This window comes from Aphanomyces astaci, assembly GCF_000520075.1.
Source record: "Aphanomyces astaci strain APO3 unplaced genomic scaffold supercont1.77, whole genome shotgun sequence".
Lineage (NCBI taxonomy): Eukaryota > Oomycota > Saprolegniomycetes > Saprolegniales > Verrucalvaceae > Aphanomyces > Aphanomyces astaci.
In genome coordinates, this window is record NW_009798340.1 from 228,392 (window position 1) to 247,632 (window position 19,241).

General features: G+C 44.7%; 8 protein-coding genes across 15 annotated transcripts; 2 read left to right on the plus strand and 6 right to left on the minus strand.

Moving 5' to 3' along the window:
* Positions 1-1,344: 1,344 nt before the first annotated feature.
* Positions 1,345-2,057, minus strand: H257_15951 (hypothetical protein). Its single transcript, XM_009844248.1, has one exon. It carries the CDS (start codon positions 1,766-1,768, stop codon positions 1,412-1,414), a length of 357 nt encoding a protein of 118 aa, XP_009842550.1. The 5' UTR covers positions 1,769-2,057; the 3' UTR covers positions 1,345-1,411.
* Positions 2,058-5,300: 3,243 nt separating this feature from the next.
* On the minus strand, positions 5,301-5,720 carry H257_15952 (hypothetical protein; the record flags this gene model as incomplete). Its single annotated transcript, XM_009844249.1, has 1 exon — positions 5,301-5,720. The coding sequence occupies one exon, from the start codon at positions 5,718-5,720 to the stop codon at positions 5,301-5,303; it is 420 nt and encodes a 139-aa protein (XP_009842551.1).
* A 758-nt stretch (positions 5,721-6,478) lies between these two features.
* Positions 6,479-7,266, minus strand: H257_15953 (hypothetical protein). The gene is made up of 3 exons (XM_009844250.1): positions 7,005-7,266; positions 6,877-6,956; positions 6,479-6,828 (listed from the first exon to the last, which is right to left on the minus strand). The coding sequence occupies exons 1-3, from the start codon at positions 7,231-7,233 to the stop codon at positions 6,574-6,576; spliced, it is 564 nt and encodes a 187-aa protein (XP_009842552.1). The 5' UTR covers positions 7,234-7,266; the 3' UTR covers positions 6,479-6,573.
* A 144-nt stretch (positions 7,267-7,410) lies between these two features.
* Positions 7,411-8,382, plus strand: H257_15954 (hypothetical protein). The gene is made up of 2 exons (XM_009844251.1): positions 7,411-7,510; positions 7,590-8,382. The coding sequence occupies exons 1-2, from the start codon at positions 7,419-7,421 to the stop codon at positions 7,765-7,767; spliced, it is 270 nt and encodes an 89-aa protein (XP_009842553.1). The 5' UTR covers positions 7,411-7,418; the 3' UTR covers positions 7,768-8,382.
* On the minus strand, positions 7,420-9,739 carry H257_15955 (hypothetical protein). 7 transcript variants are annotated; one of them, XM_009844255.1, is made up of 7 exons: positions 9,578-9,739; positions 9,287-9,531; positions 9,111-9,220; positions 8,622-8,745; positions 8,518-8,553; positions 7,943-8,185; positions 7,420-7,895 (listed from the first exon to the last, which is right to left on the minus strand). In XM_009844255.1, the coding sequence occupies exons 1-7, from the start codon at positions 9,717-9,719 to the stop codon at positions 7,782-7,784; spliced, it is 1,014 nt and encodes a 337-aa protein (XP_009842557.1). In that variant the 5' UTR covers positions 9,720-9,739; the 3' UTR covers positions 7,420-7,781. The 7 variants fall into 7 exon arrangements, with proteins under 7 accessions (XP_009842557.1, XP_009842555.1, XP_009842554.1 ...); XM_009844253.1 differs by having other exon boundaries at positions 7,420-8,185; XM_009844252.1 differs by having other exon boundaries at positions 8,518-8,745.
* Positions 9,740-10,545: 806 nt separating this feature from the next.
* On the minus strand, positions 10,546-11,290 carry H257_15956 (hypothetical protein; the record flags this gene model as incomplete). Its single annotated transcript, XM_009844259.1, has 1 exon — positions 10,546-11,290. The coding sequence occupies one exon, from the start codon at positions 11,288-11,290 to the stop codon at positions 10,640-10,642; it is 651 nt and encodes a 216-aa protein (XP_009842561.1). The 3' UTR covers positions 10,546-10,639.
* A 462-nt stretch (positions 11,291-11,752) lies between these two features.
* Positions 11,753-12,229, minus strand: H257_15957 (hypothetical protein). The gene is made up of 2 exons (XM_009844260.1): positions 12,189-12,229; positions 11,753-12,127 (listed from the first exon to the last, which is right to left on the minus strand). Exons 1-2 carry the CDS (start codon positions 12,204-12,206, stop codon positions 11,810-11,812), a joined length of 336 nt encoding a protein of 111 aa, XP_009842562.1. The 5' UTR covers positions 12,207-12,229; the 3' UTR covers positions 11,753-11,809.
* Positions 12,210-18,476, plus strand: H257_15958. 2 transcript variants are annotated; one of them, XM_009844262.1, is made up of 11 exons: positions 12,210-12,497; positions 12,568-12,985; positions 13,035-13,165; positions 13,846-14,054; positions 14,588-14,779; positions 15,890-16,058; positions 16,537-16,665; positions 16,808-16,877; positions 17,228-17,340; positions 17,710-17,860; positions 18,176-18,476. In XM_009844262.1, exons 1-11 carry the CDS (start codon positions 12,330-12,332, stop codon positions 18,424-18,426), a joined length of 2,001 nt encoding a protein of 666 aa, XP_009842564.1. In that variant the 5' UTR covers positions 12,210-12,329; the 3' UTR covers positions 18,427-18,476. The 2 variants fall into 2 exon arrangements, with proteins under 2 accessions (XP_009842564.1, XP_009842563.1); XM_009844261.1 differs by lacking the exon at positions 18,176-18,476 and having other exon boundaries at positions 17,710-17,923.
* The last annotated feature ends 765 nt before the right edge of the window (positions 18,477-19,241 follow it).

Genomic DNA, 19,241 nt, shown 5'->3' on the forward strand with positions numbered 1-19,241 from the left:
TTAAATATATCTTCAAGTTTGTATTGATGATTTTTATTTTACATGTGTTTGTCTCTTTTTGGAATTCGCAAGGCAGGTATTCAAAATTGTCCAATTTGTCCAATCAGATGCCGTGAAATCACGAAAATCGCTGCGATAATTCATCAGACCCTGTTGCGATATATTCTACTCCTGTGATGGCGGTTGATGCAAGGAGCATTGAGATAATTATGTAGGCTGTGTATGAGAGCAAGATCATGCGATGTGGTATCCCGGACTCGGTCAATTCGAACAGATCTAGACTTCAGTAACATCACCACTTGCCTGCCTGCTCAACCAATGAATGTGGTCATCCCTCATCCCACCATCAGTCCGTGTCGGTGCCGTACACCTCCCTGCTCGAGTGATCACGTGGTTGCGCAAGCGGGTAGCGCAAGACATCTTGGTAGCACATTGCAAGTGCTGAAGTGGCAGCTTTAGCACTTGGATGTGCTACCAAGATGTCTTTCGCCTACCAAGATGTCTTTCGCCTACCAAGAGGTCTTTCGCCACCGCGTTGGCCCACCAGAGCAGCCACGGTATTGCGACCCAACCGAGCGCACAACATAATGTTAGTTGTAAGGGGAGAACCACTTTGGGTATACAGTAGTCGGAGTGAACTATATCCAATTTTAAACAGTTCAAAATTGTAACCTCTTCTGCCAGTGTTGTAGCCAATCGTGTGTAAGAAGCAAGGTGTGATGGACTCTGATTGGATGTTAAAAAGGAGCAAGGTGTGGCTCACCTAACAAGTCATTTCGTGGACTGCCATTCTATTTCGTGATTTGCTCAGTTAGATTCGCAAAACTCCAAATTGAGAATCTCTAAGAAGACCAAGTTTCAGTTAGAAGACGACTTGAAAGGTTATTTATCCCGGCCATCGACACTTCAATCAGGTCATAGAAGTACTGGTAGATACAGTTGCATTCGTTATGGAGAATCGCTTTTGACTGGCTTTATCTTGTACACATATGTAGCGTATTAAAAATACTATTGCCGTCACCATTACGTTTTTGAACGTCAGTGACTAGTGAGGCGTGTAGCCATAAACAAGTAAGTTAATTTAGTAGAGTTGAAGGTTAACGTTATGCGTAGCATCCCGGCCATTGACACTACAAACAGCGCTGAGAATTAGCTATACTTACTAGTATACAGTTCATTATGGGAATTTGGGTGACCGTCGTACGAAATGGTGGAAATGCGTCATTGCCTCTATAACTAGAGTTTCAGATGTCGGTATACAAATCCACTAGACTGTAGTATTTCACCCAATCAATTAATTCACTGAACGAATAGAAATCGTGACACTTGATTATGGAACTTGCGGGCGGTTGTAGCCACGTCCTCACGACGTAGCCACTCACGTACCAACAACGCAGCTCCAACTCGGAGTTCATTGTCCAATTCTCCCCATGAAGTCCCGTGTCCTGTTCACTGCCGCCCTTGTGGCCAGCGCGTCCGCCCAACAAGACGTGTCCAAGAAATGCGTGGAATCTGTGACGACGGTGTTTGCCTTGGGCGCTTTCATGCCCGAACTGCAAGTATGCTCTACCGACTCTGGCGTCACCATTGACCTAACGGCGCCTCCGAAAGACGCGGACATCGCCAAAGTCGTGGCCACCAAGTCCTGCACGGTGTGGTGGGACGGCGTTGTCGTCCAGGTCAAGGCAATTTCGCCTCCCTGTGACTTTCCCGTCGAAGGGGGAAGCGTCATCAGCACAGCCAAGTTCAACTGGGGCCTCAAGGACATGTACGCATATGCCAAGGCGTCCACTGGTGCAGCTGCCAACGCCACCACCGTCAAACCTGCGGCTGCCACCACCGTCAAACCTGTGGCTGCCACGACAACGACTGTGGCTGCGACGACAGCTACTGTGGCTACCACAACGGCCAAACCTGTGACCACCGTCGCGTCTAGCGCTGCGGCCGCGGCTGCAAGTGTAGTTGTCGTGGCGTTGGCAGCAATGGTCTTGTAGTCAAGTCGTCAATTGTTTCATAAAACTTATATCGTCGTCTGTATGGGTACCTGGCTCTGCAATTCTAACAAGTTTGGCTAGGCGTGACTGTGTTTGAGCTGTAGTGTAGCTACACTGTCGGACGAGTTATAGCGTGTTCAATTCTAATTGAACGAGAAGTACACGGTAAAGTTATGCATGAGCATTCCACCCATCTGAATCTTACGTGGCCTCGCGCCCACCTGGAGATGGACAAGAGCAGCCGCAGGCAATACTTCAGCGTGGGCTATACCAACACCGGCGTGCTTAAAACAAAGCAAAGCGAACTTGTGCGACCGCTCGTGCAAATGGGCCACGTACTACAATGCATGACAAGATTGCACTAACGTTACAGTAGTACAATTGCTGGGGTAGTACAGTATCTCACAATAAAAATAAATTTCGCCATACATAGGGATAGTAACATTTAGCTATGCGCCGAGCGCCATTCGATTGCGTATAGATTCGAGTAACAGGTTATTCCAACTTTCGCACGCGACGAGCCGCTGACCAGTGACCGACGAGTTCATTTGACCCGTCCACTGCACCATTTTCGTGTATTGTCAAGGCCATGGTTTTGGTCCGCCCAAATATGATTCGGTAACGTAAATGGCCAATTGATGGTGCAATTGAAAGCGACCTCGTCGTAGAATGCAGCTTACTCGTCTCCCAGGACCGGGATTTCAATTCTGAAAAGTGCTGCATGAAGCCGAAAGTCTGGGCATTCCTCTGATTCTTTAATGGGCTTGAATAGACTTCACCTTAGTGTTCATTTACTTCGATTTCCACTTAACTAGTGAAGGCAAAATTTAAGTGTAAGGTTAAAATATGCTTCTTTCGCTTCGTTTTTGGTGATTAATGATTTGAGTGGTTATTTCAAAAATCAGCAATTCCATTGGCCAATTTTAGTGCAGCTTAAACTGTCCCATGCACAATAGGTGGGCAATCGAACAGCAGAGGATCTTCTAATCGGGCATTTTGATGACGCCCAAAGAAATGTACATGTTCCTCGTCTCGAGCGGTTGCTCTCTTCTCAACGCGTTCACGTCCTACTTCAATGGGCTTGTCATGGTGCTGCAAATCAAGCCGGTTTTACTTCCCTTGGAGCTCCATGTATGCAGAGCAAAGTCGTGTTGCCCATCCAGATCAGTTTAACTGGATCATCCGGGGGGAGGATGCTCACGACTGACACACCTACCAACACGACAAACTATCCAAAACGACGACCAATGGTACATTATCATTAACGTTCCTGGTGCCTTGATGCCTTGCAAATCATCTTCACCGTACATCGAAAGCACTGTCTTGGCGTGCTGCACTCGACGTTTAGACAGTCGTGGGGTGGGAGTTATGCACCCCAAGGGTGTTGCCAAGATGACAATTGAGTGGGAACGACGAGTGCATACCCCCGACAGTCACTCCCTTGGTCCCCAACAAGACCTTGTTCGCGTCAGTGGGAAAGTGCACTTCTGTAGGGTACCACCACCGTCGCCTGCTGACTGCTCCCAAAAAGGGCTGAGTCCCCCTGCAGATTGCGTCAAACGTTCCAAAGTTGATGAATTGACCAGTGGGGGGCGGCAACGGATGATACCGGCAATGTGGACAATATTTGTACCGTAACGAACTCTCTTGAATTGTACAAGTCAGTTAATCGGAATTTTCACATTTCCAAAATCACACTAATACACACATATGGGGGGCGGGATATGAACATACCCTTCGTCAAGCCCACGTGCTTAACGAATTGCAATGGAACGACGTCGTGACGGTGGGTGCAGCAAATAGGAACGGTATGAAACCTGTACGGTATTGGTAATTCGATTTCAAAATGGACTGGGGCTGCCAAATGAATTGACGATCCAAAAAATCGACGCAGTAACCGACAGTAGTAATCGACGTACCGAGGTAGCCAATCAAAATTTCGAAAAAAAGAACCCTTTCGACCAATCAAATTGCAGACGTATCGGGTGCATTACCAAGGTTCTCCATTTTACAAAGAGTTCAACATTGTATCGACAGGAAACACAGTGAGTATTTTCAAGCAAAATGACGTGTCGACGATTTTAGGTGGATTATTTGACGTCGTTCGTCGAATCCACCGAAAATACCAAATTTAGATTGAAAGCACAATCAATTATTAATACTACTGGAGAGTTTCAATTAAGAGTACTAGTACATGGGACAACTCAAGGGACATCGGATTCAGCTAATCATCACCCACTTTGAGTGTCGAAATACCTCTTTAAATAAATGTTCTTCTTGATCCCAAGTGTTCTATATAAATCAATTAACGAATTGGCTCTAACGTAAAAAACCAATTTAAGATAACTTTTTTGGAGGCGTAGGAGTAGAATGGACATAACTTTTGAGTCCGTTACGATATTTGAGTTTTCAATAGTGATTCCAATATACAAGACGCGCCTCTTTCAGTTCATAATCGAATCATCAGTTTAGGCGATGAACTTCACAGGTAAATTTGTTACTTTCTAAGCATTTGTACTCACATTTTGATAATCAATTTAGGATAACTTTTTTTATCTTAAAGTATGTATGTGTTTGAGCATTGAAATTCTGTGCTTAGGGTAAGCGGTTACAACAGGTTGCATATAATTTATACAAGGGTACTGTTTTATAGAGTTATATTCCTGTTGTGGATGGATGTCCACCGAGTTTAACACTCGACAAAACCTCAGATCCAACCCAATGTGGCCCGTGTCGACTAGGGAACTTCAACCCAATCTTGAATGACTATTACCAATGGCTTCTACGCCGTTTTTGCATTTCATTCACGTGACGGAATGGCCAGCATTATATGATAGAGGTTTTGACTCTAACAAATAACGAGGTGTGATTGGGCAATACAAAGTTATCTTAAATTGGTTAAGTTATCTTACTGTTAACTGTAAATTGGTTTTTTACGTTATACCGTATAGATGAATGTTATACCGTAACTACAAAAATATATGCAAGGATCAATACTACGATCAAGTTTAAAAAATGACCCTTAAATTGTCCCCTATGCTTGAGGTGTTTATGCTTAGAAAATGGGACATGATAGATACTGTGAAAATAGATGTTTCCCGTGTTTCCTGTTGAATTATCAGTTTTCAGAAGTCGAAACCCATTCCTCATTGCCGAGCTGTTTCCATTTCCCGGCAGTGCCCCCAAAATATGTCTCTTAAATTGGAACTTTACATTAACCCCCAAGTATTCACAAGTTACTTTGCCAAATTTGACCACTATAATAATCGTAATCGACTGCAACTTTAGAAATTCTTTTCGTTGGTACTATCGTCGCTGAATGGGGGCAACGCTCCTTCCAGGCATGGCTTGTTCGTACACTGCCCGGATTTGGTCAAACTCCAGCGACCCATACTGCTTGATGCTCGTGCCAAAGCTGTCGATCGTGCAATCTGGCACGCTATCCCGAAAGTTGATGCGCATAGCATTGTAAAGCGCGCGGCAATCGACGCTGTCGAAGAACTTGGCCACTTGTTCTTGAGATGCCTCAGAGTCGCTTGATCCGATGATAGTGGATATCCCAGTTGCCGTCATGCACGGCACTATTGATGCGTCCCCCAATACGAGTTGAAAGTAAGATCTGAAGTTGAACAAAGTGTCACACTTGGGCACTGGTTTGGCTGTGGTGAAGCAGATAAGGACAGCGACGATTAGCCCTAGGGCGAACGACTGGCGGCCGCTGCGCATGGTCGAAGGGTGTATGTGGGGGACGACTCGAAACCCAAAATGCATCTCCGTAACCCTTGCCAGGCAGCACCCAATGCAAATGTCACATACAGCGTTCCCCGATTAACAGTTCTACCTGTTGTTTTGACTTTACTAGCCCGTATTAGCCCTGTAACCTGGGGCTTCGTCGTACATTTACCCCCAGTGAGGACATACGATGTTACATCACCGGGGTTACACTGCATCATCACCTGTGGTTAGCTATCGCGAACCACAGAGATCACCCCTAAGTGGTAAGAGTATACTAAATCCCATAGAAACATCAAATTCGGAGAAAAGAACTGTGAAACTGTTTTAATCGGGGAATTATACAATACTAGTATGTGGTCCTGTCTCCAACTAACGCCGTACCGGTAGAATCCAAACGTTCTGTATACAGTATATACGCCAAATGGGAGTCTACGATGATAGGAGTCATCAATCGGCTGATTTATCGAGACTTCTACTAACGTTACTACGAAGTATTAATACTAGTAGTACTAGTAATATTATTAATAATAGTACCAGTACTATTAATTCCAGGAAACAACATACTTCGAAGTACTTATTAATACTATTACAGTAATAGTACCGGTTACAAGGTACTAACTACTACGTAGTACTAATAGTAGAGCAGTATGCACAGTACTGGATGGTGCAGGATAATATGAATATCGAGTCGCTACCATTGGCTACTCGGTTATTCCGTAGCTTGGATTGGCTAAAACACTTGCCGTCCAGTTTCATTGTTCTGCATAGTATGAATACGAGTAGTATACAGTATATTGAGCGAAAATCTCCTTCCAAAGGAGAAATGTTTTGTGGACAACCCAGGTTAATCGGTGGCCCCGTAGTTGGCTTGGGGTTCGCGTGGCGTAGGTCGGACCCAGCCTGGTGGACGCAGGTAAGGCCGCACGATGCTGGCGTGCTTGGAATGGGCAATGTCTTCTTCCTGGAGGAGGAAGTTGTCGGCGTAATCGAACGCAGGACCCACCGCCTCTGAGAGCAATCCAAAGCCAGAAATCGTATCCACAGGCAACGTAGCAGCTTTCCACCACCCGGCAGGACACGTGAACTGCAGCACTTGACCCTAATTCAAAGTGTGACGAAAAGCGGTTGATGTAAGACACCTGCATACCTCGTGAAGATGGGGACCCAACACCACGTTCATGAGTTCGTCGGTGGACGGATCAACCAGAATGTACGCAATGGCTTCCCCTAAACGAAACGTGCATTGACCGAGAAAGCTTGCGATGAAGTTTTCACCTGCGTGCCAGAAATGGGAAATATCCGACTTTGCATTCACATGGACAAACATCACTGGCGACGGCTGACGCAGCATGTAGTGTATCGTGGAGAGGACAGGTCGACGCGGAGGGCCACGGCTGCCGGGCGTGTCCACTTGAAAGGTAGAGCGGTGGCGAATCGCAAAGAAACCACCTTCCTCCGGGTGAGGCGCCATCTCCAGATGCTGGATGTAGTACTCGGCGTCCATGTTGCCTCGGACCAACTCGTTCCTGGCTTCCGGATAACAAACCTTCAATAAGCCAATTTTCTATTATTTAAAAAGTACCGAGCAATACTGACCATCAATTACGAGGCATCATCTATTCATTGTTAAATAGACGATAGACTTTGATTTATCCGGATAACCATCACAATCACACTGCCATTTGAAACATGGCCAAGGAAGGAGTCCGTATCGTGTCAACGGGTGCGATCTGGGGCTATGTGATCGTGAGTCTCTCGGCCATCTTCTTCATCACCTTCATGCAAGTGCATCTCTCCTCTGGCGTTGTGATCGAGTCCAACCACGTAACTACCCATCCATCCATGCTCACGTTGCTGTAGGTACTTGATTGTGGTGGCCAAGGTGCTGCCGCCGCCGACCCCGGGTCGGTCGTTTCCCATGATGGACGCTATTCGTGGAGATCAACATTATTGTTATCTGGTGCCGCTGACGATCCCCGTGGCGTTTATCGCCATGTATGTGAGTTGGGTCAGCCTCAAGTACTTTCGGCAGAACTAGTATGTACTAACGTTTTAAGTGTTAAGCCCGACAAACTGGTTGTTGTGGATCAAGTTCTTTTCCTTGGCTTTGCGCAACAAGTACACCAAGAACGCCGCTTGCTTTGGATTGGCTCGGATGGTCGACACCTACATAAACATATACATGTCCATCCTCTTCAACGACCACACCCTACCGACAGCTCTGGCTGGCGCGTCTTTGCCGCGGCCTGCGCCACCTTGACATACTTATTGAACTTTGCACTGTGCTCTGGGTACGCTTGCGTGAACGGTCCGATCTCGTGGTTGAACATGTTGAGCCCCACGACGACGCGCCGGACGCCCGGCGGCAGCCGCGTCACGGGTGTGCTTCCGTGGGGCATGTTGCCGTCAATGAGAACCCCTTGCCGATGGGTGTATGGAACGAGGTGGTCGTGCACCTACGTTCACCACAATGATGTACAATAGTATGTATATATGTATACTCGTAGCAGCAAGTAAGTACATACATGCAGGTAGGAAGTAGTATGGATGATTGTTTTTGGTTGGAAATATATAAAAGAAACTTTAGCCAATCAAAGCGTAGGAAATAGATAAAATGAATACTTTAAAGTATAAAATACTTTTAGAATTAGAAATACCTTTATCAAAAATATACAACATTATGTTTTTGAATATGCGCATCAAATATCTGATTAGTGTATGCCTGTAAATAGTGTGAACCCAATCAACACAGAGAAATGTAAAGTACTAGTAGCTACATCACGCTTACCGTTACGGGCTGTTGAGACCCCTTGTACCCGTGAATCTACAGAATCGTGTGAATTTCCCAATTTTTATCGAAAAAATAGCATGAAATATCAAATTTAATCGAACTTTGTAATGGGACAAGCCGTCGGGATGGGCATAAAAGGCGCCGCCGTGGATCGTGTCTGCTGACAGCGGACTCACGTGTAAAGTTCCGCTGTACAGCGGCGGATACGTTATGTTGGTCTGGTACCTACATATAGTGATTTTCACCCAGTGATTGGCGCAAACAAACCGATCAAAGCAGTCTGATTGGCTAAAAAGAATGATGAATTACGATTGGCTAAAAAGAATAAATGTCAGCACAAAGGTACCTCTTAAAATTAGTTTTATATGAGTTTTTGCAGGTCCGGCGATGATTGTACGTACAGTTAGTTAATAAAATCCACCCCCGGATAAATTAATTTGGAGTAGAAAATACACTCAAGATGACGTGGTATTAAGAAGAGATCGAACAGCCATGTATTGCGAAAAAGGACCAAAATAACACGAAAAACGACCAAAAACGGCGAAAAATCGTTGAAACACACAAAGCGCATTGGAGATGGATGCACGGACCGAAACATTTCCGCATAGTCGATGTGATACGCCACGACGTCGTCGACGTCAGACGTGATGACCCACACGACAACGCCATGGGTATTGTCCCAGTCTTGGGACGGCAAGGCCTAAGACATCAACCACGTGTGAGGTTCAAGGAGGACGTATGAACCATGGACAACAAAGGCAAGGACCTGGGAGTCAACGAGGAACTCTCGGATCGCATGCAGGGCAAGGGTATGCCGCGCATGATCTTCTTTCGAGTCGGGAAATGCTTCGAGGTGCTTGTCAAAGATCTCGGTCGTGAGGACGTACACGCCCCACACGCGAACGTCGACGGCAGACGCGTACAACTGCGCCGCAAGGGACTCAGACACGGCATTCTCAGTCACGCGAAACACACCAGGAAGCGCGCGGGGTTGGTCGGTCACCATGTATCCTAGTTCAACCACCCTCGTCGATCCACATCGACGAAACGGACGTACCCGACGACGGGGTTCCGGAGGCGGACGAGGCGCCTGTGGGCTGGAAGCCGTCGTCCCATGGAACGATGTGCGGGTGGTCTTTGAACCAGGTTGGTATTGCCACGCTTGTTGTCGGGGGCGGCGGCGGCATCGTGGCCTGCATAGTTTAGGTTACGATTGAGGAGTGTGGCAAAAAAGTTGCGCAGGGCCAACATTATAGTGCATTATCCGGATTATTGACGTACGAATTCGGATATTGTATCCGTTGTCCGGATAAAAGGGCTATTTATAGAGTTCGGCCTTTTTGTGACTGTCAACTTGAGAGTCAAATCCAGTTTCCAATGAAGCAAGTGTTCATGAGAATCCACAAAGGCCTCAGCAATGCTCACAAGTAATATATATATATAAGCAATACATATATATTACTAGGCCTGGATTCGTATATATATGAATCCAGGCCGTAGCGTGCATGGCTGTTCTAATTACAGGCTGCACCGGTAGGATCCAGATTTGTTGGTTGAATTCAAACAACTCAGTGCCATACACCACTACTCTCGTCGCTAATATCTCGCAAGCTCACGTAGCAGCGGTTCGAGAGACGTCGTCACATTGCACATACGACTCACGCTCCATGTCACCATCGCTCGATACACATGGAATCCAACAGGAAATTCGCAATTGTTTTCAACGACCAGCGGCCACACTTTCAACGTGCCATGTTCTCGCCTGCTTGATACACCGCTCCGTACCAACTAGGTTGGAGCCTATCCCTGTGGCGCCAACGAGTACATAATTGGTTTCTTCAAAGGATATTGATGTCCACTTCGAGTTTACGGCAAAGAATTCGCCGCACGAGCCTGGGGAAGAATATTGCATTACAAAATCTTGGTTAGCCACCACGTCCACAGCATACGACACACATCTCTCTCTCTCTCTCCCTTGCTGGTAACTGGAGCCAACGACGAAAGCTCGGCAGTAACAAGACGACTGTGCGAGCTTTGTTAGTACATATACTACATAGTGCCGATATATTCAATCTACAGTACATTTGTACAGATTGTCCCTTATATAACTAAGCTTAGCTCAGATATCAAGATGCTTCCGTAGCACTTGACAGAGATCCCAACGTGCGACCCCGTCAGTAATCTCAGCGACTCCATGACCCCATGCCGAGACGGCAGCAGCCGTGTGTGGATCGAGCAGGGGGTTCTCGCTGCGAGGGCCAATCAGTACGATGACCTCGACGTGAGGGTACGCATGAAGATACGTGACTAAGAGAGACGGTCGGCGGAGGTACACGGCCAGAAGGGCCGACACATGCAGATCATGCTTGTCGTCTGTATCAATGACGGAGGCGTCGTCGCGAACAAGGCGGAAACAATCCCAAAGAAAAACGTCGATTGGGGCCGTGTCCACGCCAAGAACGCTCATACGTTCATGTGATGGTTCAACGGGGCCAAGATGACGAGCTAGAAGCATTTCAAAGAGCCCTGACCCGCTGCCAATGCTCAGCACTGTTCCACTCGACGCGACAATGGGTTGCAGCCACGGTCGCAACGAGTCGAGAAGGATCGAAGACGGATTCACGCAGCAGAGGGATGTTCGCGTGGAAGATGCATCTATCACAGATTGCATGCCATCAATATCATCTTGAAGAAACAGCCTCCTGAGGGTGTCGGCAGGGGAGTCGCCGCCGTCGTTCGAGTACAACGGCAGATGGCGACCAGAATACATTTCACGAAAACCAATGAAAAACTTGCATATATAATGTGAATGTGATATTTGATATTTCGTATAAACTTCAGAAATTCGCGTGGTTGATTGCATCACGCCGGAAGTTCGGATTGGCTGAATATACTTGTGCTTTCTAAAAGAGCCAATCAAATCTACTCAATATTGGATTAGCCAATAGCGTCGATTCATGTTTCGATCGGATATTTGATTCGACAGGGTCTGGAAATTTGTACCGAATCCACCATACTAATAGTACTATAAATTAACGCTTTTTTTCTCAAAATAGTAGTACATTTCACGAAAACCAATGAAATCCATGATACAAATGTCGTTCTGATGTATTAATATCACTTAACAAATATTACGTAGTCATATTTACTGTTAAAGTACAGTAATTATACTTAAAGGTGTGAGACTTACGACATACATTGTACATCTACTTTCACAGTAATGCTGGCCGACGCGAGCGTGACGACCATTCTGACCACGACAACCCAAGACATGGCATTTCATATTGGATTACCACTCTCGATTCGAAATAAGTTCTTCTACATCCACGTCAAAGCCATAGGCAGCGGCGATGAACCCTATGTCAGACCCAATGGCGTCTCGTGCGACTGTCTCCAACATACTTCCACGGGCTTCGAATTCTTCTTCAAGCTCGTTGAACGATTCCGTGGTGGCATGCGTCAAGTCTAGCAGACCGGCAGGGGTTAACGGCTTGGCTTCTTCGATGTCGTCGCACAATTGCCGCAACAGCTGCTTCCCCTTGAGTACGAGGTCCGGGGGAAAGTACGAGTCGCGCTCCAAGTCCTTGAGGAACTCATGCGCTAGGACCTACGTGACGTCAATGATTGCGTGGACTTCGCGCATCACGAGCAGCAGGAACCAGACTTACCTTGGCGTTGGTCGGCATGATGATTGTCGTTGGTGCGAGAACCTACGTATCCGGAAACATTTATCCGTAAAAAAGGTCATATCCGGACGAGATCGTATTTTCGAAAGGACACTCGAGGTTCGAGATTTTGAGGCCGCGACGATGCTCGTTCTCGGTGGGCTCGTGGCGCTTCTGGCAGGCGCGTCGGATGCTTTTCTGTTTGGCCGGAATGCCAGAGCTAGCACCAACACTACGTCGGTGCCGTACAAGGACGCGTTTGATGCTGTGGAATCGGCCAACTTGTCGCATTCGTACAACGTGATTGCGCAGGTATGTACTCTGTCCATCGCACAGCCAACAACTCGTTCTCTAAGCCCACTCGGCCGCAACTGTGATACAGGTGCACTTGCAGAACTTTGAGTTCAAGTACGATTCGATCCCGGGGCGGCGGCAGCTCGGGCTCCTCGCGTCGCCGTCGCTCAAGGATTTGCTGCAGGACGGCATCCACGTCTATGCCGAGCGGCACGTGTTCACGCAGGACAAGCACAAGGTGACGATCCAAAACTTCCACGCTGTGGACAAGGACGCGCTGTTCATGCACAACGTCGGCGCGACGCAAGTGCTGATCCGTCGCGCGGCGGAAGTGCAGATGGCGCTGCGGAGTCTGGCGTCAGAGGTAGCAACCGCCCAAAGCCAGTTGACGCTGCTGCAGGGCCATTTGGAGACGGAGGCGTCAGCGGTGTTGGTCGAACAGCGCAAGATCGCCGAAGCCGGGGTCAAGCACGTGGAGCTCGAGATTGAAAAAGCCAAAGTCCAAGGTACCGCGGCCGCTTGCTTATGGACGGTATACGACGACCAGTACTGTAGGCATGGAAGACCGGTTGTCGCTGGATGTAAAGAAAGAGAACGAGCTGGCTGTGGCCGACAAGCAGCATGCGCTGCACACGGAACGCATTCAATACGAAGACATCCAACGTCGAGCGCAGAACAAGGAGCTGGTATTGTCCTTTTACCTAAAACTTGGCAAAATCGCCAAATCTATCGACCAATTTTGGCTTTTTTGTACTGAATTTTGTAAAATGTAAACAGATGGTTTATATCACACTAATTGAAGTCACACCCTCATTCGCCGTTTCCTGCAATTTGATTGGCTAGATTCTTCTATCCATTATTGTAGTATTTGGTTGGGTCGATTATTCATTCTCCATTTTAGAATCAACACAACAAGATTGTGCATAATTTTCACAAAAGGTGGGAATTCTTAAGCTTGTACAAACTATACCATACAACATGTAGTATATAGATTAGATTCATGGTAAATCAGTAGTTTGGATTGGCAGAAATGCTGCGACAGAACGTGATTTGATTGGCTTAGGCGATATATTTTGAATCGATTCTCTCAAGACAATCGATCTCCAGTTTCGAATCGATTTGACAATAATACCATAATATAGCTAATAACTACATGTTATATGTGCCTTTATGATGTAGCCCGGTCAGTGGTGGTGTTGTCGTGTGGTTCTTGATTGGATGGTCAGGGGTGACTGTGATTCCAGTACAGTGGTAGAATTCTATTGGGTTTGTCGATGTCGTTGGTTTACACAAAATCATATAAAGCAAGCATAGTTACCATCATATAAGCAAATGACAATATATGATCATTGTGTGGTTTATATAGGTGGACCTGCAAGAAGCCGCAAACCAGCGCATGGAAGTCCAGCGCCGCAACACGGAGACGATCCTCAAGGAGAAGCAACTGGCGGCGGACAAGGAGCGTATGTGGGTTGAGCAGAACACGACACTCGAGAAAGCTGTCATCGACGTCGAAGGCCGCATCAAGCAGCAGCGATTGAACCACGATATTGAAATGCAACAGCTTCAAACTACGTACGAATCTATATAAATATATATACATCAAATCCGCACAGACGTCCAAAATAGATTGGCGAAAGGACAATATATATAGGACAATGTCAATATATATATATTTATATATATATATATATATATAGGACAATATCAATATATATTTACATATATTGATAATACAAACGTCCAAAATAGTTTGGCTAAAGGACAATATCAATATATATATATATATATTGTCCTATATATATATATATTGATATTGTCGGTTCCGCCAAACTATTTTGGACGTTTGGTTTGTAGTTTTTAGCCAAATGCATCGATCGATGGGTTGTACTGAATTTTTTTAGTGTGTCAACATATATTCTTCCCCCATGGTTGATGTAGTATCTCGTCTTATTAATTATTGAAATATGTCACACTTGAATTCGTTCGTGATTGGTTGAATTGATGATAGTTTTCGTGCAGCAATCCGATTGGCTACATTCTTTTGGTTGGTGTATGAGTACATACATTTTAGAATCACGAGATAGCAAACACACCATATTATGTAGACTCGCCGCAGAACAAGAAAAGATCCTACGGGCGCTCCAAAGTGCCTTTGACAACATTGGCAGCGGCGTCATGACGCTGCTAGCTGACTCGGACAAGTTGATGCATTTCGTCGGCACAGTCGTTGCCATTGCGTGTGGTATTTACCTGACTAGGGAAACCATTCGCATTGTGGGCCGCCTCGTGGAGCAACGGTACTACACTTTATAGAGTGAAAATGATGTGAACCAGTTTATTGTGCAAATTTCGAGTGAAATTTCATTGTGGTGTGGTTTCTCGTTGGAATTTAATCGATTTGATTGGCTACCTCAGATGAGCTCAAAATTATTAGCCAATCAAAACCCATTTATCAATGAAATTCAACCAATCAGATCGATTGTGGATCGGTTTGGTCGGCGAGATTCGATGCACCCCCTCCCCAGATTTGTATCAAATCGACAATAGTCGATCGACTAACGTAGAATCATCGTATTACATTGATATTATGTTAAAATGTAAAAAAAAAAGATAAGAGATCAAACTGGAAGGTGTGTGTGGGCGAGACGACATCTTGTCTTTGTTATGCCAAAACTTTGGCTGCTTGAAGGTTGTCCTGTGGTGATTGGTACATCACAGTAATTGAAGTCACACACTAATTGATGTTATTGAGCTATCGTGTCCGGCAATCTGATTGGCTAAAAAGGCGTGTGCCGATTCTTGTGGAGTACATTTGTTTGGTTGTGTCGATTCATTCATTCTCCATGGCGCTTCTCCAGTTTAGAAATATATACACACGACAATACTATTATAATATTGTTTGCATGGAGCGCAATCAAATTGGACATTTTTTTATGATTCGCCAAAAAACGATATCGATCGATGGTTTGTACTGACTGTTTGATGTATATAACAATACGTGTGTCATATACGAACTCGAGGTTGCGTGGTTGGGGAGAAAGAGATTGATTTTGATTGGATATTGGATTCGTGTTGTGGGTTTTGATTGGTCGATTATCAATACTCTCAGCCATGTTGTGCATACGAAATGGAGTTTCTTTTCAATTGAATCGATCGTCGAGATGGACTATCACGTTATTCGAAATATATATTTATTTTATATATATATTATATATTATATATATATATATATATATATATATATATTTATTGCATCTAGTTCACTATGACAATTGTAGCAGTAGCTCGTGTGTTCCATCATCCTGTAGAATACATTTCCTAGCTTGATCATCGTACACTAATTCCTATCATGACCTTCATATTATCGTACATAATACCTTTTACCTGATCATCCAATGTTATTGTAGACTTGGAAAACCGTCGCTCATTCGAGAAACCTCTAGACAAGGAGGGTTACTTGGATGGTTTCGCAGCTGGTTCCAGGCTCCCGTAGGTCTCGAGAGCTTTCAGGACGTGGTCGTGCATGCAGCGCTGGAGTCGCGACTGTTGGGGCTCGCGCGAGCTACCCGGAATGCGGTTCGTACAGACGATTTATATATATATATATATTGTCCTTTTACCCAAATTGTTTAGGACTTTGGTGTACTGATTCGCTATAATATATATATATATATATTGTCCTTTTACCCAAATTGTTTAGGACTTTGGTGTACTGATTCGCCAAACCTATCGATTGATTTTCTTGTACTATTGACTTTTGGTTGTAAAGATCGTCCAGTATCACACTAATTTCAGTCACACATTAATTCGGTGTTATATTGGTCGAAGAGTGGATAATTTGATTGGCCACTTGATTCGTGTTGTGGGATTTGATTGGTCATACATATCGATTGTCTGCCGATTTGGTTATTCTGCTCATTCGATTGAGAAGCCTACTCCACGTTTCAAATCGACTGGACAATATATCACTCGCATTGGTGGTAGTATATCATGATATATATTTGTACAACGTATATTCGATTCCAAAAGAAGACTAATAATAATAATAAAATAGAAAAAACACAACGCGCCGTACCGGCATCTGCTCTTGTATGGTCCCCCTGGAACAGGCAAGACGATGGTCGCCAAGCGATTGGCGGCAGCGTCAGGCATGGATTACGCAATCATGAGCGGGGGTGACGTGGTACGTACGAATGAATGGCCAGGAATCACCGGGGCGATATTCCCATACAAAATGGACGGATACGTTGAAGTTGGATCAACTTAGATATATATAAACGAGTGATTGAATGCGGATGTGTGATGGGGTAAGTTTTGATATGTAGGGGCCATTGGGAAGTGACGCTGTCACAGAGCTCCATGCGCTGTTTCATTGGGCCCAATCCTCGCCACGAGGTAAGTTGCCAAAATGTCATATCAACAGCTCTGTCTATATATCTTCTCGTTTATTAATAGTACTAGTACTATTAGTATATACCGACAAATATCGAACGAAAACATTCATATATATATGAGTTATATAAACTAACTGATCTCGAACGAAAAGCATTCATATATGAGATATATATACTGGCAGACCTCGAGCTAAAGCACTCATATAATATATACATCGATTGAGAGAATTAATATATATGAATATTCTTTTGAGATATATCAGTATATATAATAAATGTAGATCTTGAATCGAACGAGGTCGATGTCGAATATTCGTTCCATGAGAGTATGCAATTATATGTTCAATATAGGAGTGTTGATCTTCATCGACGAAGCCGAAGCATTTCTGGGCTGTCGCGCCACGCGCAAGACGCACATGAGTGAAGCTATGCGGAATGCCCTAAATGCACTCTTGTTCCACACGGTACTGGGTTCAAACGAATATATATATATATATATATACCAACATCATGATGGATTCACGTGATTTTATTATTGATTCACGTGACTTTATGATTATTTCAAGTGACTTTATGATTATTTCAAGTGACTTTATGATTATTTCAAGTGACTTTATGATTATTTCACGCGACTTAATCATTATTTCACGTACTGGGTTCAAACGAATATATATATTTACCAACGCCATGATGGATTCACGTGATTTTATGACGGATTCACGTGATTTTATGATGTATTCACGTGATTTTATGATTGATTCATGTGACTTTATGATTGATTCATGTGATTTTATGATTGATTCATGTGAACACCATGTAACCCGTGGAGGTAGGGCACGCAAACCAAGCAGTTTATGCTCGTAATCGCTACCAACCGCCCGGAGGACTTGGACACGGCCATCACCGATCGGATCGACGATGCACTCCTGTTTGATCTGCCGGAACCGGCCGAGAGACTGCGCCTTATGCGGTTGTATTACCATGGTACTTACTGTATATTATATATATATAGGACGTATATCTATTTTGATTAAAAAACACTCAGCCGCCGACCCATATATATATATATATATACGGGGAGATGTTACGTTGACATACAGTATCGTCATCCCAATGACATATCATTTTTTCTGGGGTATTTATTGGATGATGCGATAATAGGGTCATATTTTGACTAGATGTGTGTGTCAAGCATATAATTTTCTCTATTCTGAATCACATTTTTTATATGCATTTGGACAACGCGATATATATTGTAACCCTACTGTCCTGATATATATTATCTGTGACAACGTGTAGAATGCGTGGCTTCATTGCCTGGCGGAGACACTTGCGTGGGCGTACTGGACCAGTACGACAAAGCTACCGACGGCATGAGTGGTCGTGAGATCGCCAAGATGATGCTGTACCTGCAGAATATGGCGTACGCGCAGGACGTTGTCGGCATCGACGCGGCGCTTGTGGGCCGTGTCATTGTCGATAAAATCGACGAACACAAGAGAAAGGCCGAGTTGAAATCGTACAAGGACGACACGCTATCGTCGCAGTAAAAAAATTAATAGCGAACGCATCCTCTCTATATATAATATATATATATATATATATTGGTAATTCGATTTCAAAATGGCCTGAGGCTGCCAATCGATAATCGACGAAGCAAAATCCACGCACCAACGTGGCGAATGAAATTATCGAATAAAATCCTTTCGACCAATCAAATCGTACAAGTATCCCGTGCATTGTCATGCTTTTCCATTTCATACTGAGTTCAAGATTGTTTTTACAGGGAGTATATTTACTGTGTCTCGATGACTTCAGGTAGATTTGACGTCGTTCGTCGAATCTACCGAAAATAGTACCAAGTTTAACTTGAAAGCACAATTTATATCGTGGATTCGCTACTACCTTTAAAACTCTGCGTGTCTTTTCGATTCGATGTGGCATCTCACTGGAACTTATGATTGTCTGAATATACTTGTAATATGCTCTGTAAGAGCGAATCACATATCAACTCAAAATTGGATTAGCCAATAGCGATTCGATTATTCGGCGCCGAGAATCGACTCGACGGGGTCTCTGGAAATTTGTACCGAATCCACTATATATATATTAATTATTCCACAGGAAAACCCAACCACGATTGGTGTATAGCCATTTCTGCGTGCACAACCCGTAGTTTGCATGGAGTAGCGCGCCTCTGTTTGATAGTTAACAACTATTGTCAAGTGAGTGGGGGAAGCGTGCTCCATCGAATGAGCTGCACCAACTCGGCAGACAATCGAAAATCGACCAATCAAAACCCAGATCACTAATCAAGTAGCCAATCAAATCCACTCTTGGACCAAATCAACAGCGAATTAGAATG

Coding starts and splice junctions, on each gene's coding strand:
- H257_15951 (XM_009844248.1), bottom strand. CDS start 1,768: ATGTCCTTGAGGCCCCAGTTGAACTTGGCTGTGCTGATGACGCTTCCC.
- H257_15953 (XM_009844250.1), bottom strand. CDS start 7,233: ATGGACGCCGAGTACTACATCCAGCATCTGGAGATGGCGCCTCACCCG. Junction 6,957..7,004: donor TTCCCATTTCTGGCACGCAG/GTGAAAACTTCA, acceptor CGTTTCGTTTAG/GGGAAGCCATTGCGTACATT. Junction 6,829..6,876: donor TGGGTCCCCATCTTCACGAG/GTATGCAGGTGT, acceptor ACTTTGAATTAG/GGTCAAGTGCTGCAGTTCAC.
- H257_15954 (XM_009844251.1), top strand. CDS start 7,419: ATGGCCAAGGAAGGAGTCCGTATCGTGTCAACGGGTGCGATCTGGGGC. Junction 7,511..7,589: donor ATCTTCTTCATCACCTTCAT/GCAAGTGCATCT, acceptor ACGTTGCTGTAG/GTACTTGATTGTGGTGGCCA.
- H257_15955 (XM_009844255.1), bottom strand. CDS start 9,719: ATGCAGGCCACGATGCCGCCGCCGCCCCCGACAACAAGCGTGGCAATA. Junction 9,532..9,577: donor CTCCGGAACCCCGTCGTCGG/GTACGTCCGTTT, acceptor TGGTTGAACTAG/GATACATGGTGACCGACCAA. Junction 8,186..8,517: donor GGTCTCAACAGCCCGTAACG/GTAAGCGTGATG, acceptor TGGTGAACGTAG/GTGCACGACCACCTCGTTCC.
- H257_15958 (XM_009844262.1), top strand. CDS start 12,330: ATGCTCGTTCTCGGTGGGCTCGTGGCGCTTCTGGCAGGCGCGTCGGAT. Junction 14,780..15,889: donor GGCCGCCTCGTGGAGCAACG/GTACTACACTTT, acceptor ATGTTATTGTAG/ACTTGGAAAACCGTCGCTCA. Junction 16,666..16,807: donor TCATGAGCGGGGGTGACGTG/GTACGTACGAAT, acceptor TTTGATATGTAG/GGGCCATTGGGAAGTGACGC.